Below are 19,388 nucleotides of genomic sequence, written 5' to 3'. Positions count from 1 at the left end.
TTTCTAATAACAACTACTGTCCACTGGACTTTACTAAATACCTTTTGTGTGACTGCAGGTTTTGAGGAGCCTTTTTCCTGATGTCATCTTTTTCTCTCTGATTTTGTAGTGACAGAAATGCTGAGCTTCTTCCGTAGAACCCTTGGGCGTCGGTCAATGCGTAAGCATGCTGAGAAGCAACGACTTCGAGAAGCCCAACGAGCTGCCACACACATTCCTGCAGCTGGAGATTCTAAGTCCATCATCACATGTCGGGTGTCCCTTCTGGATGGTACTGATGTTAGTGTGGACTTGCCGGTATGTAGGGTTTGGTGAACTTGCAAATTCTGTGTGAGATCACTGTCTTTCTTTGAGCTCTCTACTGATAACTTCCTGGATGTACTAGGTAATATGGGGTAGTACAGGGCAGGCAGTGTAACATACAGGTACATGGATCCAGTAACCTTTGACCAAAAATGCCTGGAATGATAGTATTCCTCTCTGAATTTAGTGGCAATCACTTGAAACATTTAAATGATAGAGCAGTTACTGGCATGAATCTTTTTTTGTGTGTGTGTTTATTTGTGTTCTTCATGTTAGGAATTTTTTAATTACCTCTTCAGTCTTTTCTTTTTGTTATGGGTTTATTTAGTCTTTCTACCTCGGTTTGTGTTAGTTTAGGTAGGCGGTGTATTTCTAGAAATTTGTCCATTTCCTCTAGGTTTTCAAATTTGTTGGAGTACAATTTTTTGTAGTTTCTGTTATGACCTTTTTTATTTCAGTTGGGTCTATTGTCATATCACCCATCTCATTTCATATTCGAGTTATTTCCTTTTGTTCCTGTTTTTCTTTTTAGTTTGTCAATTTTGTTGATCTTTTCAGAGAGCCAACTTTTAGTCTTTGTTGATTCTTTCAGTTGTTTTTCTGTTCTTTATTTTATTTTTGCTCTAATCTTTATTATTTCCTTTCTTCTGTTGTCTGAGGGCTTCTTTTGCTCTCTTTTTATTTGATCGAGTTGTAGGGTTAATGGTTTGATTTTGGGCCTTCTCTTTGGATGTGTGCATTTATTGCTATAAATTGACCTCTGCACACTGCTTTAGCCATGTCCCAGAGGTTTTGGTAAGATGTGTTTTCAGTCTCATTTGATTCTTTGAATTTCTTTATTCCATCTTTGATTTCTTTGATAACCCGGTAATTTTTAAGCAAGGTGTTATTCAGTTTCCATGTATTTGAGTTGTTTTTCCTGTTATTTCTACTTTTATGGCATTATGGTCAGAAAAGATGCTTTGTAATACTTTGATGTTTTGGATTCTCTTGAGGCTTGCTTTGTGGCCTAATATGTAGTCTGTTCTGGAGAATGTTCCATGTGCGTTGGAAAAGTATGTATACTTTGCTGCTGTTGGGTAGAGTGTTCTGTATATGTCTGTGAGGTCAAGTTGGTTGCTTGAATGTGCCACTTAGCTCTTCTGTACCTTTGTTGAGTTTCTTTATAGATGTTCTGTCATTACCAAAAGCGGTGTGTTGAAATCTCCTACTTTTATTGTGGAGCTGTCTGTCTCTCTTTTCAGTGCTGTTAGAGTTTGTTTTATGTATTTTAGAACCCTGTCATTGGCTGTGTATGTATTTATTATAGTTATGTCCTCCTGGTGTATTGAACCTTTAATTATATAGTATCCTTCCTTATCTTTTGTGGTGAATTTTATTTTAAAGTCTGTTTTGTTGGAGATTAATATTGCCACTCCTGCTCCCTTTTTGGTAGTTATTTGCTTGATATATTTTTTCCATCATTTGAGTTTTAGTTTGTGTCTTTGTGTCTAAGGTGTGTCTCTTGTAGGCAGCGTATAGATGGATCTTTTTTTTTTTTTAAATCTATTCTGCCACTCTTTGTCTCTTTATTGGTGCATTTAGGCCATTTATATTCAGTGTAATTATTGATAGGTGTGAGTTTACTGCTGTCATTTTTTGTGGTGTTGATGGTTTCTTTGTTCCACTTAATTTTCTGTGCTGAGTTGTTTTTCTTTACGTATTTTCTTTTTATCTTTTTCATTATTGTTGATTTTGTTTTTGATGAGTCTTTCTAAGTTTAAACCAATCTTTTATTGCTTGATACTGCTTTACTGCCCTCTCCATTTGGAAATTCTTTGACTATACTGTCTATTCCCTCCTTCTTTTTTTTTTGACTTTGTCATCGTTTATGTATTGATGTCTGTGGTTCCCTACTTTCACTCTTTTAGCTTTGATTTGTTTTCTTGAATTCCCTATCTGGGTTGATAACTGGTTGATCTGTCCTGTGTTCTAGTCTTGGATTGTGGTCCGATATTGTTGTTCTCTAACCTGAGGTCTCCCTTTAATATTTCTTGTAATTTTGGCTTGGTTTTTACAAATTCCCTTAATTTGTGTTTATCTGGAAATGTCCTAGTTTCGCCATCCTATTTGAGAGTCAGTTTTGCTGGATTTATAATTCTTGGCTGGCCGTTTCTTTCCTTCAAGGCTTTGTATATGTCATTCCATTGCCTTCCTGCCTGCATGGTTTCTGCTGAGTAATCAGAGTTTAGTCTTACAGATTCTCCTTTGTAGGTGACTTTTTGTTATCCCTAGCTGCTCTCAAGCTGCTCTCAGGATTCTTTCTTTGTCCTTGGTTTTGGCAAGTTTGATTATGATATGTCTTGGTGACTTTATTTTGGGGTGTAGCATGTATGGGGTTCGTTGAGCTTCTTAGATAGATATCTTCATGTCTTTCATGATATCAGGGAAGTGTTCTGCCAGCAAATCTTCAACAATTCTCTGTTTTCTGTTATCCTTCCCTGTTCTGGTACTCCGATCTCATAGGTTTTTCCTCTTGATAGCGGCCCACATAATTCTTAGACTTTCTTCATTTTTATAAAGTCTTTTTTCTGATTTTTCCTCAAATAAATTGGTGTCAAGGGATTTATTTTCAGTCTCACTAATTCTGATTTCCATTGTTTCAGTTCTCCTATGACCTTCTATTGAGTTGTCGAAGTCTGAAATTTTATAGTTAATCTCTTGGATTTCTAGGTGCTGTCTTTGTATGATTATCGCTCTGTTAACTTTGTCGTTTTGTTCTTGTATTTTTTTCCTGAATTCCTCTATTGCTTTCTCTGTGTGTTCTTGGCTTGGTCTGAGTTTTGCCTGATCGCCTTCGTGATCTCTTGGAGAGCTCTGTATATTTGTTTTTTGAATTCTTTCTTGGGTAGTTCCATTACCTTACCTTCCTCCAGAAGGTTTCCAGTTTCTCTATTTTGGTCTCTTGCTGAAGCCATCTTGACCTGCTTCTTTATGTGATTTGATATTGACTGTTGTCTCTGAGGCATCAGTAAGTTATAATATTTATTTATGGTATGTTTGTTTACTGTGTCCTAACTTTTTGTTTTGTTTTGATATGCCCAAGAAGGCTGGGCATGTGAGCTACTTTGCCCGTTGGCATCTTTGAAGCTCTCATGTCCTGCCTCCAGTTGGTCAGAGTGGCGACTAGGTGTGTGAGCCCAGGAGTCTATTCTCTTTTCTTGTAGGGGTGCGGCACAGGTGTCCAGGTTGTCAGTCACCAAGTGTGTGGTGCAGACTCTCACAGTCCAGGATTGGCAGGGCTGCATAGGGGTGTTTGGAGGAGGCACAGGTATCTGGCTGCAGTAGGGAGCTATGTATGGGGCAAGGCAGGGGGCTGATGGCTGCCCCTGGGTGCCTGGGTGGAGGGTGTGCCTCTCCCCTAGAGCGTGTAGTGGGGTTGGGGCTATTGCAGGGGGTCCTTGGGTACCTGGTGCTGTTGTCTGGAGGGACTCGGAGGCATCTCTTACTCTCAGACCCCTGTCGTAGGTGGTACTGCTAGCACTCAGGCTCCCAGTGTGGGTGGGTGAGGGCCTTGCTTAATGGGCAGGGTGGTATCGAATGTCATAAATGTGCTGCAGCTCCCCCTTGGCTGCTGCAGTTGAAAATGGGCTTCAGTTTTATGCCCTGCTGTTTTTTGCTAATGAGAATGTACGGTGTTGAGTCTGCTCACACAGGTCTGGGCAGGGGTGAAGGCCGCTGCAGGCCTGTGGACCCCTTATGCCAGTGGCTGGGCAAAGTGGCCATGGAACTGGTATGGGAGTGGAGAGCCCTGAGTTCCCAGCTTGGGAAGAGTGGCATTTTTTAATACAGCAGGACTGGTGTTGGAGTGGAGTGGGGCAGGGGGCTGGATGAGGGATAGGAAGCGCTTTTCCTCTGTGAAAATCTGGGAGGGAGAGGCATTATTTTGCCCCTGCGCGGTAGGTTAGAAGCTTGCACTTAACTTGTGCGGGTCTGATGGCACTCCTACTTGGTTCTGGAGGTGTGTGCAAATTTGCTGCACCTGATGTGGTGGGACTTGTCTTTAAATGTGGCTGCTTATGTCAGTGCTGTGCAGACTCAGGTAGAAGGGCGCTGGCGATCTCGCGATATAGGTGCTTTTCCACTGATTTTGACTTGTCTGTTCTCCCCTTCACTACTCAGTTCGGTTTTTCAGCTTTGTCTTTGATGATTAGGGTTCCTAGAGTGTCGTATATAACGGATTCACTTGTATTTTGGGTCTTTGTTATAAGAGGAACAGAAGGAAATGTCTGAGTATTCTGCCATCTTGGCCCCTATTTGTGTTCTTCATGATGGCAGGATGTAGTGTAGTCTAGTGGATTTCTCATAATTCTTGTTGAGCAATTATTAAAGCAAATGAGAATCTGTGAGAATGATAACAGTACTTATGTCTGTACTGTAAGCATTTTAATTCTTTATACTTTACTGTGTTTTTCAAAACTCCTTTCATTTTCCTCAAAACAAAACAGGTACTTCCACCACAGCTTGGTGTCCTTGCACAAATGAGTGAAATGAAGTGAGAAAAAGGACTTTCTTCATAGCCATCAGATTTGACTACCTGCCTCTTTAGTCTCAGAGTAGTTTGCATTGTAGGTTTTTCATACACTGTAATCTTTATTTTAAGACAGGCTGTATATCTGAATTTGGGTACTTTTTTTTGCAGCTACAGATGCGTAATCATAATTCACAGGGTAAAACATTCCAATATGTTTAAAAGCGGTTAGTGTATCCTTACAGGCTTTTTTTTTTTAAGCTCTCTGGGTTGGGGGAATTTGAGTGTTTTTCTGAGCTATTTACTAATACTGAATCTTTGGACCCTGGCGGTGCAGTGGTTAAGCACTCAATCGCTATCCAAAAAGTCAGTGGTTCAAACCCAGCAGACCTGGTGATCTGCTCCCGTAGAGATTACAGCCTAGAAAACGCTATGTGGCAGTTCAACTCTGTCCTGTAGGGCCCCTATGAGTTGGAATCCACTTGATGGCACACAATAACAGTCTTTTCTCACGTCTTTGTTTTACATTCTAAGACTTAATAACTACGAAGTATGTTATACGTGATTTGATGTAAAGTACATTGGGTATTCTTCGGTGTTTTCCCTCTCTGCAGACGTTTTCAGCACACACTCTTTTATATGACATTCAGTATAAAGCGTCTCAATGTCTCTGTGCAAATGATAGCCTACATTGCTACAGTAGGTGGCTGGAAAAGCTCTAGAATGCCTTAAACTCATAGGGCGAGAGATTAAGGAATTGGATAGTTTGTTTCCATGAATATTCTGATTAATTTAACAATTTAAAATAAGTATTGAAATATAAAATTAGTCAGAGATTCTGTATTCTTTGCTTTGATGTCATTGTATATTAGGCTGGAAATTTTTAGGGCACTTGCTTCTGGAAAACTTGAAGGCATCTGAATTTTCTTCCTGTAAGGGCTTTTTGATGGTGTGCCAGACATTCCGATATGTGATACTTTGTGAAGATAGTTTTCATGTTTTTTTCTTATTTGATAAATGTCTTAAGAGTTTTGTGTATTGTTCCATTAAAATATCATTAGATACTGTGGTGAAAGCCGGGGGTGGCTGTGTAAGAGACTGGAAAGAAATTTCTCATTACCTAATGTTTGAAATATGACATCTCAGGGTTGTTGATGGAGAGGCTGATAGCAGGAGAGTAGAATTTGTAAAGAAGCTTTTTAAAAAGGCAGTGTACCATGGAGGAGAAGAAACACTAGGTTTTAAAGTAGGAGAACAAATGTCTAGTGACTGGTCCAGAATGGTTTCTTATGCTTCCTGTGCTCGGTAGGGTGTTTGTGATGCTTGATCACATCCAGAAATGCTAGCTGGCCTCTCATGGGAACAACTGCAGTGAAGCAGCCAGAGTTTTAGCTTAGACTCTTTGTGGGACTAGAACAATTGCCTTTTCAGCTCTACAGGTGAAACCTTAGAGTTAGTAATCTAGCTTTATTTTTATTTATTGTGCTTTAAGCGAAAGTTTACAAATGAAGTCGGTCTCTTTTACACATACACATTTTGCTGTGTACTCCTAGGTGCTCTTCCCAGTGAGGCAGCACATCCCTCCTCTCTACCCTGTATTCTCCATGTCTGTTCAACCAGTTCCTGTCCCCCTCTGCCTTTTCATCTCACCTCCAGACAGGAGTCTACTTGAACCACGGAGTTTACTGCTCATCAGGATCATTGTCTATCTTATCGTACAGGTCAATCCCTGTCTGTAGAGTTGGTTTGGGGAATGTTTCCAATCTTGGACTATCAAAGGGTCCGGGACCATGACCGTCAGGGTCCCCCCAGTCTCAGTCAGACCATTAAGCCTGGTCTTTCATGAGAATTTAAGATCTGCATCCTACTGTTCTCCTGCTCCATCAGGGATTCTCTGTTGTGTCCCCTGTCAGGGCAGTGATTGGTGGTAGCTAGGCACCATCTAGTTCTTCCTGTCCCAGGCTGATGTAGTCTCTGGTTTATGTGGCCCTTTCTGTCTCTCAGGCTCATATTTACCTTGTGTCTTTGGTGTTCTTCATTCTCCTTTGCTCCAGGTGGGTTGAGACCAATTTATGCAGCTTAGATGGTCGCTTGCTAGCATTTAAGACCCCAGACACCTTTCGCCAAAGTGGAATGCAGAATGTTTTCTTAATACATTTTGTTATGCCAATTGACCCAGATGTCCCCAGAAACCATAGTCTCCAGGCCCCCATCCCTGCTACTCTGGCCTTCAAAGCTTTTGTTTGTATTCAGAAAACTTTTTTGCTTTTGGTTTAGCCCAGTTGTACTGACTATTCCTGTATTAGGTATTGCCCTTCCCTTCGTCTAAAAAAAATTTTGTCTGCTATCTAAACAAAAAAAAAATCAAGCCCACTGCCGTCGAGTCAATTCTGACTCATAGCGACTGTATAGGACAGAGTAGAACTACTCCATAGAGTTTCCAAGGAGCACCTGGTGGATTTGAACTGCCCAGCTTTATGGTTAGCAGCAGTAGCTCTTAACCACTACACCACCAGGGTTTCTGTCTATTATCTAGTTAGTGAATATTCCTCTCCCTCCCTCCCCACCCTCGTAACCATCAAAAGATATTTTCTTCTGTGTTTAAACTTTGTCCAGAGTTCTTATAATAGTGGTCTCATACAATATTTGTCCTTTTGCAACTGACTGATTTCACTCAGCATAATGCCTTCTCCATTGCCCCATGTTATGAAATGTTTCACAGATTCATCGTTCTTAATTGTTACGGTAGTATTCCATTGTGTGAATATACCATAATTTATTTATCCATTCATCTGTTGATGGGCACCTTGGTTGCTTCCATCTTTTTGCTACTGTAAACAGTGCTGCAGTGAACATGGGTGTGCATGTATCTGTTCGTGTGAAAGCTCTTATATCTTTAGGGTATATTCCAAGGAGTGGGATTGCTGTGTCGTATGGTAGTTCTATTTCTAGCTTTTTAAGGAAGCGCCAAATTGATTTCCAAAGTGGCTGTACCATTTTACATTCCCACCAGCAGTGTATTAGTGTTCCAGTCTCTCCACAACCTCTCCAACATTTATTAGTGTTTCATGGTAGTTGCAATTTGCATCTTTCTAATAGCTGTTGATTGTGAGCATTTCCTACTGTATCTCTTAGCTGCCTGAATGTCTTTTTTGGTGAAGTGTCTGTTCATATCCTTTGCCCATTTTTTAATTGGGTTATTTGTGTTTTTGTTGTTGAGTTTTTGCAGTATTAGGTAGATTTTAGAGATCAGATGCAGATCGGAATTGTTGTAGCCAAAAAGTTCTTCCCAGTCTGTAGATAATCTTTTTAATCTGCTGAAGTCTTTGGATGAACATAGGTGTTTGATTTTTAGGAGCTTCCAGTTATCTAATTTCTTTTCAGGTGTTTGTGCACTGTTATGTTTTGTTTACTGTTTATGCCATGTATTAGGGCTCCTAGCATTGTCCCTATTTTTTCTTCCATGATCTTTATCGCTTTAGATTTCATATTTAGGTCTTTGATCCATTTTGAGTTAGTTTTTGTGTATGGTGTGAGGTATAGGTCTTGTTTCCTTTTTTTGCAGATAGATATCCAGTTATACCAGCACCACTTGTTAGAGACTGTCTTTTCCCCATATAACTGACTTTGGACCTTTATCAAACAGCAGCTGCTCATATGTGGATGGATTTATATCTGGATTCTCAATTCTGTTATACTGGTGTATGTATCTGTTGTTGTACCAGTACCAGGCTGTTTTCATTACTGTGGCTGTAGAGTAGGCTCTAAAATCAGGTAGTGTGAGGCCTCCCACTTTGTTCTTCTTTTTCAGTAATGCTTTACTTGTCTGGGGCCTCTTCCCCTTCCATATGAAGTTGGTGGTTTGTTTCTCCATCTCATTGAAAAATGGATCAGGATTGCATTGTATCTATAGATCGCTGTGAGTAGAATAGACATTTTTACAATGTTAAGGCTTCCTATCCATGAGCAAGGTACGTTTTTCCACTTATGTAGGTCTCTTTTGGTTTCTTGCAGTAGTGTCTTGTTTTCTTTGTACAGGTTTTTCACATCCCTGGTTAGATTCATTCTTAAGTATCTTCTTGGGGGCTGTTATAAATGGTATTGATTTGGTGATTTCATATTCAAAGTTCTGTTTGTTGGCATAGAGGAATCCAACTGATTTATGTATGTTTATCCTGTATCCTGATACTCTGTTGAACTCTTTTATTAGTTTCAGTATTTTTCTTGAGGATTCTTTAGGGTTTTCTATGTATAAGATCATGTCATATGCAAATAGAAATACTTTTACTTCTTCTTTGCCAACTTGGATACGCTTCATTTCTTTACCTAGCCAATTTCTCTGGCTAGGACCTCCAGCACAATGTTGAATAAGAGTGGTGATAAAGGGCACCCTTGTTTGGTTCCTGTTCTCAAGGGGAATGCTTTCAGACTCTCTCCATTTAGGATGATGTCGGCTGTTGGCTTTGTATAAATGCCCTTTATCATGTGAGGCATTTTCCTTCTCTTCCTATTTTGCTAAGAGTTTTTATGATGAATTGGTGTTGGAGTTTGTCACATGCCTTTTCTGTATCAATTGATAAGATCATGTGGTTCTTGTCTTTTATTTATGTGATGGATTACATTGATTGTTTTTCTGATGGTGAACCATCCCTGCATACCAAGTATGAATCCCACTTGGTCATGGTGAATTATTTTTTTGATATGTTGTAAAATTCTATTGGCTAGAATTTTGTTGACGATTTTTGCATCGAAGTTCATGAGGGATATAGGTCTGTAGCTTTCTTTTTTTGTGGTGTCTATGTGATTTTGGTGTCAGGGAAATGCTGGCTTCATAGAATGAGTTTGGGAGTATTTCATCCTTTTCTATGCTCTGAGCCACTTTTAGCAGTAATGGTGTTAGCCCTTCTCTGAAAGTTTGGTAGAATTCTCCAGTGAAGCTGTCAGGGCCAGGGCTTTTTTTTTGGTTGGGAGTTTTTTAATTACCTTTTCAGTCACTTCTTTTGTTACGGGTATATTCAGTTGTTCTACTTCTGTGTTAGTTTAAGTAGGTAGTGTGTTTCTAGAAACTTGCTCATTTATTCTAGGTTTTCAAATTTGTTACAGTACAGTTTTTCATAGTAATCTGATTCTTTAATTTCAGTTGATTCTGTTGTGATATTGCCCAACTCGTTTCTTATTCAGGTCACATGCCTCATCTCCTGTTTTTCTTTTGTCAGTCTGACCAGTGGTTTATCAATTTTGTTAATCTTTTCACAGAATCAGCTTTTGGTCTTGTTAACTCTTTCAATTGGTTTTCTGTTCTCTATTTCATTTAATTCTGCTCTAATTTTTATTATTTGCTTTCTTCTAGTGCCTGAGGGTTCGTTTTCTTGCTCTCTTTGTATTTGTTCAAGTTGTAGGGATAATCCTTTGATTTTGGTCCTTTCTTTTTGGATGTGTGCATTTATTGCTGTAAATTGATGTCGGAGCACTGCTTTAGCTTTGTACCAAAGATTCTGATAGGAAGTATTTTCATTTTCATTGGATTCTATGAATTTCTTTACTCCATTCTTCATTTCATCGATAATCCAGTCGTTTTTGAACAAGTTGTTGTTCAGTTTTCATGTGTTTGATTTCTTTTCCGTACTTTTTCTGTTATTGATTTCTAGCTTTATGGCTGTATGGTCAGAGAAGATGCTTTGTATCATTTTGATGTTTTGTATTCTCTTAAGGATTGCTTTATGACCTAATATGTGGTCTATGTTAGAGAATGTTCCATGTGCGTTGGAAAAGAAAGTATACTTGTCTACTGTTGGGTGGAGTGTTCTGTATATGTCTGTGAGGTCAGGTTGGTTTATGGTAGATCTTCCATGTCTTTATTGAGCTTCTTTCTGGATGTTCTGTCCGTCACTGTAAGTCACGTGTTGAAGTCTTCTGGTATTACTGTGGAGCTGAGTATCTTGCTTTTCAATGTTGTCGGAGTTTTGTGTATCTTGAAGCCCTGCCATTGGGTTCGTAAATATTTAATATGGTAATAACCTCCTGGTGTATTGTCCCTTTAATCATTATGTAGTGTGTCCTTCCTTATCCTTTTGTGGTGGATTTAACTTTAACGTCTATTTTGTCAGATATTAGTATTGGTACTCCTGCTCTTTTTTGATTATTTGCTTGATATATATTTTTTTCCATCCTTTGAGCTTTAGTTCATTTCTGCCTGTAAGTCTTATGTGTGTCTCTTGTAGGTCAATTTATAGCAATGAATGCACACATCCAAAAAGAAAGGACCAAAATCAAAGGATTATCCCTACAACTTGAACAAATACAAAGAGAGCAAGAAAACGAACCCTCAGGCACTAGAAGAAAGCAAATAATAAAAATTAGAGCAGAATTAAATGAAATAGAGAACAGAAAACCAATTGAAAGAGTTAACAAGACCAAAAGCTGATTCTGTGAAAAGATTAACAAAATTGATAAACCACTGGTCAGACTGACAAAAGAAAAACAGGAGATGAGGCATGTGACCTGAATAAGAAACGAGTTGGGCAATATCACAACAGAATCAACTGAAATTAAATTAAATGAATCAGTTCTAACTGAAATTTCCTTTATCATGATAAGGGAAAATTTCAACTGTCTGGCTTTTTAGTGTCTTTTTGGAAGTGCCACAGTAAACTCTTGATTGGTTTAAGAGCTTAGTAATGTTTAGTAAACAGCCTGTCTTGTAAAACTTTGCGTGTCCTAAGTTTTAAATTAATGAGTAAGTATTTCATTAATTAATCAGGAGAATGTATTTTTATATTTGTTTTTGCTGATGTAAATGCTGAAGACTTGTGTAATATATATAGTTGCCCATTTAAATATTTTTCATCATATTTTTATATACTCTTCTGTAATTTGCATTTTCCTGTAAGGAATATTCTTAAAAACTTATTTTAATACATTTTATTTAATACCAGTTTTGGGTAGGTCTGCATCTGATACTGAATGTCTGTTTTTAAATTTCTACACATAATCTTCCTTGGTTTTATATGCAATTTATAATTAAAATTCTAATCACTTAATATTTGGATGAGCAACTGCTTAGTTCCTTTTTATGTCAAGCTATTTTAGTGTACATTTTCTATGATTTTTCTCCGTTTATGTTAACTACCTTTCCATTTGATTTCTCATTCTCTTGGTCTTCAAAGAAAAAAAAAACGCGCGCACACGCGCACACACACAAAATAAAAGTACCATGCATTACTTCCAGTGTTGCTTCCTGCTTCTCTCTTCTTTTCCCTTTTTGTTTTTTTCATATAAGCACTTTCTGTTTGCTCAATAATTAGGAAAGGATTTAGGGAGGAGATGAAATTTGAAGGTGTTTGAATAAGTAAATGGGAAGGGAGGAGGGCTTCTGGGTGAGGCGGCAGTGTGTACACACGCATGGGCTTAGCATTGAATCTAGAGCAGGAACTAGGGAGGCTGGTGTCACTAGAATGAGGCTTGCACGTTGAAAGGACAGTGAGAAATAAGCACAGACTGGAGGCTCTGTCGGACTCAAGCACACCAATGATCATGAATATGGCACAGACCAGGCAGTGTTTCATCCTGTTATACATAAAGTTGTTAATAATGTGAAGGCTATTGAAAATTTTGTATAAATAGCCACTGAAGGTGTTTTGAACAAAATAATTTATTCAGAATTCATTAGGCAGTTATTCAACATCTATTATTCTTAAAATATTATACTTTTAACTGAGGGGAATGTAAAAGTAAATTGTCCATACAGCCTAGGAACTTCAGTCAGCTTGGTATCAATTTCCTGTATTATGGAGAAGAAGAGTACCCTGTGAACCCATCACCTAGTATCGCTGGTTATCAACATTTTGCTAGTCTTATTTTATGTCTCCTCTCCTCCCCTCATGCTAGATTTAGATATTTGAAAGTAAATCCCAGACATCGTGTAATTTCACAGATCTGTATTTCTGGCAGGTAAGAACTTAAACAGTACTGTTAGCACATCTAGTAAAAATTAACTAATTCCTTAATGTTATCTAATATTAGTCCGTGTTTAAATTTCTTTGTCTCATAAATGTCTTTTTACTATTGATCTGTGCCAGACAGTGTCCCACCGTTACGCTTGGTCGATAATGTCTCCAAAGTCTTTTCAGTCTATTAACCACTTTTCTTTTTTCCCCCTGCCATTTTTTTGTTAAAGAAACTGGATCATTTGTCATGTAGAATTTCTTACTTTTGGGTTTTGGCTGACTGTATCCTCATGTGTCTTTTAATGTGTTGTTCCCCCATATTTCCTATAAACTGGTAGTTAGATCGGCGCTCTAGTGGTGCAGTGGTTAAGAGCTTGGCTGCTAACCAAAAGATGGGTAGCTTGAATCCACCAGCTGCACCTTGGAAAACTTTGGGGCAATTCTGCTCTGTCTTACAGGGTTGCTATGAGTTGGAATCAGCTCAGTGACAGCGAGGTTGGTTGATGATTAGATCTAGAACATCCACTAGTTTTATTGGAGCAGAGCCATGCCTGTTCATTTACCTGTGACCTGTGTGTTCCCCCTACAGTGGTGGAGACAGACGGGTAGTTACACAGACCTGCAAAGCCTAAAGTATTTACTGCCTGGCATTTAGGTGGAAAAAGTTTGCTGACTCTTGATCTAGGGTAGATTCAAGTTCCTTTTTTTTTGTGGGGAGGGGACAGGAATTGGTGATGCTACTTACTTCCTGGTGCATCCTGTCAGGAAATACTGTCTGTTCCACTTTCAGTGGTTTTTAGAGTGGCCAAAGGAATCAGACATCCTGTGTGCAGTTTCTCATCAGCCATTCACTGGCTTTTGCAGTCACTGATGATCACTGGCTAGATTATTGTCATCTATATCCTTACTGCTCAAAGTATGATATGATCCTAGGACTAGTAGCACCAGGATCCCTGGAGATTTTGTGAGAAATGCAGAATTGGAGTTCCCACCTAAGACCTGCTGAATCTGTGTTTTAGCTAGTGCTGGCCTAGATCCGTTATTTCATGGGAGGCTGCAGTTCAAAATCCTGCATGCACGGGCTAGAATTCTTGTGTTTATCCAGTATGGACTGTTTGGCTACCTTGAAATATACTTTGTATAGGAAAGGCAGGATAATGACTCTTTATCAGTTTTCGGAATAATGAGTCTATGCCTTAATCTCCCAAAGTGACTGATAATTTTTTTTTTAGTATCATTAAGAATGAATGAACTTTTGTATATTTGTGTTTTATTCCTTTGAAGGTTTTTTAGTAGTGAAGGAATATAATAAGAATAGCATTTAGGTTTAATTTAGAGGTGATGTGCATGGTTCTTTACAGAAAAAAAACAAGCTAGGAGACTACTGCATTAATTATGTTAGTCATTTGGTGCTGCCGTAACAGAAATACCACAAGTGGATGGCTTGAACAAACAGAAGTTTATTGTTTCACGGCCGAGTAGCCTAGAAATCCAAATTCAGGGAATCAGCTCCAGGGGAAGGCTTTCTCTGTCAGCTCTAGAGGAAGGTCCTTGTTATCAGTCTTCCCCTGGTCTAGGAGCTTCTCTGCACAGGAACCCTGGGTCCAAGGGATATGCTCTGCTCCTGCTCTGCTTTCTTGGTGATATGAGGTCCTCAGCTCTCTGCTCACTTCCTTTTCATCTCTTGTAAGATATAGGGTGATGCAGGCCACACCCCAGGGAAACTCCCTTTACATTGGATCAGGAATGGGACCTCAGTTAAGGGTGTCACATCCCACCCTTATCTTCTTTAATTTAATCTAATCTTGCCTCATTAACCACAGGAGAGATTAGGATTTACAACACATAAGGAAATTACAATCACAAAACAGAGGACAAGCACACAATACTGGGAATCATGGCCTAACCAAATTGACACATATTTTGGGGGGACACAGTTCAATCCACAACAGTAATGCAGGCACAGGATGACGGGCTGCAGCCTAGTAGTGATGGTGAGATTGCAAAGGAGTGCTTAGTATATGGATATGGTGGGGGGAGGGATTGAAGAGTAGAACTGAGTCAAATACTGCTCCAACTCTGGCAGAGAGGGTGCTTATCAGTTGTATGGAAGATCATGGATGGGTAGTTGGCTGTCTTGGAGCAGGGGGTAAAGAGTGAATTAGAGAAAAGAGCTTCAGTGGGATGATGTGTTTGGAAGACAGGTTATAGAGGGTTAAAGGAGTCACCGGGGGCAGTATTTTCCTAGACCTGTTATAGTCTGTTACACATTGTTCGATATGTACTGGTTAGTAGTTTGAGGAAGTGCATGAAGGAAACATGGAGGATTGCCATGAGATTTGGCAGTAAAAGGAAGGAAAGAAATGATACAGCAGCTAGGTAATGGTTGATGGAAGAGATTTGAGTTTGTTTGAAGAAGTAGGAGAAGGTTTCTCAGGAATTGATTTTATACACATAGGTAGAGGTGGGAGAAGGAACTTTCTAGGAGGAATACCTTCAATCTGCTGAGACTAAAAGGAAGGCCGATTGAAAAGACAGTATCTTGATGTCTTAAACTTTGCAAAAGAGGTTATGAAGTGTAAAGTCGGGCTGGAAAGATGTGATGACCTGGAATAATTTGTTAGAGGAAAAAACAAAACAGATAAAAGTATTAGAAATGCAGGTCTTGATGAAAGAGCCATAGTGACGCAGTGATTAAGCGCTTGGCTGCTAACTGAAAGGTCAGCAGTTGGAACTCAACAGCTGTTCCCCTGGGGAAAGATGTGGCAGTCTGCTTCCGTAAAGATTTACTGCCTTGGAAGTCCTGTGGTGCCCGTTCTACTCTGTCCTGTAGGGTCACCATGAGTCAGAATTGACTAGATGACACTGAGTTTGGTTTGGTCTTCTTTTTTTTAAACTTTTTGTTGTAACTGTATAATAGTGGTGACACAGTGTTTGTCATTTTGTGATTGACTTATTTCACTCAGCGTAATGTCCTCCAAATTCATCCATGCTATAAAAAAAAGTTTTACAGGTTTGTCATTATGGTTTTGGTCTTGATGCAGCTAAAACGTGAATTTTTAGTGAGCCAGAGCTGTGTGGTTTCTGTTTTATCACTTTTCCTTTTCTACTTGGGTCACTTCCAGAGGAGAAATGGCATACAAAAGTATTAAATAAGACATTGACGCTGCACTCAGGGCTCTCCCATCCATATTCCACACCTGATGCCATACTGGATCCTCCTCCTGTTGCCAAACATGACAGACCATTTTACAGCTCTATGTCTTTGTATAGGCTTTACACAAACTAGCAGTAGGTACAAGGCAGTACAGAGAAAGAACTTACTATCTCTAGGATGACTGGAAGGCAACACAGATGTACCGATTCTTCACAAGCTGGAGTCAGGAGTTCATCAGAGGTGTAAAGGACATTCTAAGCAGAAAGAACTTCATTTTGGCAAGGCTCAGAGGCACAGTTTGCTGGGGAAATTACAAGGGGTAAAAACGGTGGAGTGACAGGAGATAAGACTAAGAGTAAGCAGGCAGGGACCAGTTAGGAAAGATTCTCTCTTTGCACCTTAACGATGATGAAGATGAGGAATAGTTAAAGGGTTTTAAAGAGCAGAGTGACATTGCTTTGTAATTTTAGAAAGATCACGTTGACGACGACTTCTGCCCCTTTGTATTCTGACTGCTGCCTGTCTCCAGTCTTTGTCTCTTTCCTCAACCCCGCCCTAGACTGCCAAGACTTTATATTTTTGTTCTTATTGCTTTTACCTAGGCTGGCAGAGCTCTGTTCACCCTTCAGGGCTCAATTTCGAATATAATTTCTGAAGTTTTCAGTATTTTTAGTCAGAATTAACAACTCTCTCTCAGTTCTTGAGCATTTTGTTTATAGTGCCAGAATAGCAGTTACATTTAATGTGTTTAAATCAGTTGTGTATACATTTATCCTTAGCTGTGTACCTGTCATTGCTTGAGGGCAAACGTGTAAGCATATTCCTTCATGTATGTAACTAGCATCTAGTATGCTGTTAAGTGCATAATAAAATAAACAATTCCTTGGGTCCCTTGGTGGTGCAAACGGTTTGCTCTTGACTACTAACCTAAACGTTGGTAGTTCAAACCCACCCAGCGACAGTGCAGAGTAAAGGCCTGGCTACCTGAGTCCATAAGAGATTACAGCCAAGAAAACCCTGTGGAGCAGTTGTACTCTGTAACACACAGGTCAGAATGGGCCATTTTTTAGTTATGATTGAGTCAAGCGTTCGCTCACCCATAGCGACGTTACCGAGCCAGTGCCTTTCAGCTTGCGGGAAACAATGCGCGCATTATACATTTTTTGGCAACCACACAACCCTCTTGCACGTTATTTTCCTAGGTGTGCTCTGCGCATTATGTGTGTGGGAGCAATATTTATGTGGGTGTGTTATTTGAGAGAAAATACGGTAATAGCATTGTATCTGGGTCAGAATCAGAAATCTTTCTGAAGTCAAGACACTACAGTTAATATATTTTCTTTTCTCTGATATGATTTCATGAAATGGCATAGTTCTTCCTCTTGCTGACTGGAGTCCAGATGAAATTTTAAAATATTCCTGCTGTCCTTGACAATCAGATTAAGATGTTTTGAGAGATTCCGTTTTGGGATGTTAGATTTTTGTTAGCCTGACCATTTGTTAACTTTCTGAACCTGCAGATGCCTTGTGTTCCCTATTGATTGGCCTAGAATTGGCTTGTATTAAGGGGTCAATACATAACCTTGAAAAGCTTTTTGTTCTAAGGTGGCAGCTGTCCAGCTGGCAGAGCCCAGTCTGTCTTTTTTCAGAACACGACTGTCAGATTTAGAGGCCGGTGATGATGCTTTGCCAGAATCAGGGCAAGAATCATTTTATAGCCATGCTTCCTTTTGGCTTTTGAAGCAAATACAGAGTTTGGTGAAATGTGAAATTGATTCTAGAAACGTTCTAAGAGGTAGCTTGCGACTAACATAGTGAAAGCGTGTAGGTTTAGTACTAGATGAGTGAACGCAGCGGAAGACTTCCGTGGCTTCCTTCTGTAGTCTGGAAATATTTTGTGTACCTTTTAGGTGACTGGCAATTGCAAACTTCAGTATAATTGGTATTTTCTACTGAAGTTTGTTAACAATGCTTTGGCATTTAATTAGTTAAATTAAGTATGATTTAAAATCAGACAGTTTCCTCGTTATTTCCAGTAACGACTTGTCCGTGTTTACCCTTTCCATCAGGTTGATAGAACAAGTATGTTAAAATATTTGTTTGTTTTCATGGTGTTTTGCAAACTGGTGTCACATTACTGAGCATGCTTTCCTTCTTCACTCTGCTTTAGCCACACCGGGCTTGCTGTGTCTGGAATATGGCACCTGTGCTTACCCTGCCCGGGGCGCCACCTGGGCTTACCCTGCCCGGGGCGCCACCTGGGCTTACCCTGCCCGGGGCCTTTGCCTTTGACGGTGTCTCTGCCCGGGATGCAGTTTCCTTAGACATTTCTGTGGGTAGTCATGTACTTCACTCCCTTACTTTATTCGGTCTCTCTTCACATGTCACCTTATCAGAAGGACCTTCCTGCTTAAATACTGCCCATCCTTTATTCCCTTACCGTGTTCTGTATAACCTTTACCACTAACTGGCATATTATTTGTTTTTCTCTTCTTGCTAGAATGTGAGATTACGAGGATAATAATTAGCATCAGTCATATCTCTACTTTTCCACTTCTTTTCAGTTCTCACACAGGCTGCGCTTCTTCGACGGATCCTAGCTACCTGGAGCTAGGTCAGATTTCACAAGGTAGAAGGACAGTGCCCTTCAGGCTGCCAGACAGGCAACGTGTGGGAGTCCACACAACACCCTGACTTCTGACCTGCTGGCTACAGATTCATGGGTTTTCCTCTACTCCTTCGGGATGCCAGCTGCAAACTCGAGAGCCCTCCCTGGGCTCTCTCACTTCTGACCTGCTGGCTCTCACTATTCCTTTGGGTTTGATAACTCTCTGGAATGACTCACAGAACTCAAAGAATTTGGGATTTATTGTAGGAAAAGAGAATACAAATGAAGAGATGCATAGGGTGAGTTCTAGGAGGGTTCCCGAAATGAAGCTTCTATGTCCCCAAAAGGGGCGTGCTACCCTGCCATATGCATGGATGTCTTTGACCAACCAGGAAGCCCATGGAGCTTCCATGTCCCAAGCCTTTGCTGGGGCCTCTTTGCATAGGCATGACTGATTGAATCATGTTCTCTTTCCTCCCTGAGGTCAGCTGGTAATCAGGCTACCACGTGGTCTCAGTGGCCTGCCCAGCCCCCCATTTATTTACACAAATACTCAGGTTTTGTTTCGATAACAAAGGTACCTCAGTTACTCAGGAATTCCAAGGGTTTAGTTATCTCTGGTGGTGGAGTGTTTAAGTGTTCAGCTGCAAACCCAAAGCTTGGCAGTTGAATCCACCAGCTGCTCCTTGGAAACCCCATGGGGGCAGCTCTACTCTGTCCTATAGGGTCACTATGTGTTGGAATCGACTTGATGACAACATGTTGATTAATTATCTCTCAGAAGCTCTGGTGGCACAGTGGTTAAATGCTCAGCTACTAACTGAAAGGTCAGTGATTTGAACCCAGCAGACACTCCGTGGTTGA

General features: G+C 40.0%; 1 protein-coding gene across 11 annotated transcripts in view; it reads left to right on the top strand.

Annotated features, from left to right (window-relative positions):
- The window catches only part of EPB41L5 (erythrocyte membrane protein band 4.1 like 5), a 221,259-nt gene that overhangs the window by 9,014 nt on the left and 192,857 nt on the right, over positions 1-19,388 (top strand). For all 11 annotated transcript variants that reach the window (XR_007518074.1, XR_007518075.1, XR_007518078.1 and 8 more), the window contains exon 2: positions 110-297. Coding sequence is in view for 7 of the 11 variants with exons in the window: in XM_049889155.1 (XP_049745112.1) it covers positions 118-297 (180 nt within the window). In the remaining 4 variants the exon portion in view is untranslated. The remainder of the gene's footprint in view (positions 1-109; positions 298-19,388) is intronic.

The sequence above is a fragment of the Elephas maximus genome, chromosome 6 (genome assembly GCF_024166365.1).
Source record: "Elephas maximus indicus isolate mEleMax1 chromosome 6, mEleMax1 primary haplotype, whole genome shotgun sequence".
Taxonomy (NCBI): Eukaryota; Metazoa; Chordata; class Mammalia; order Proboscidea; family Elephantidae; genus Elephas; species Elephas maximus.
The sequence above is the reverse complement of the archived record's forward strand: the minus strand, read 5'-3'. Positions and strand labels throughout refer to the sequence as shown.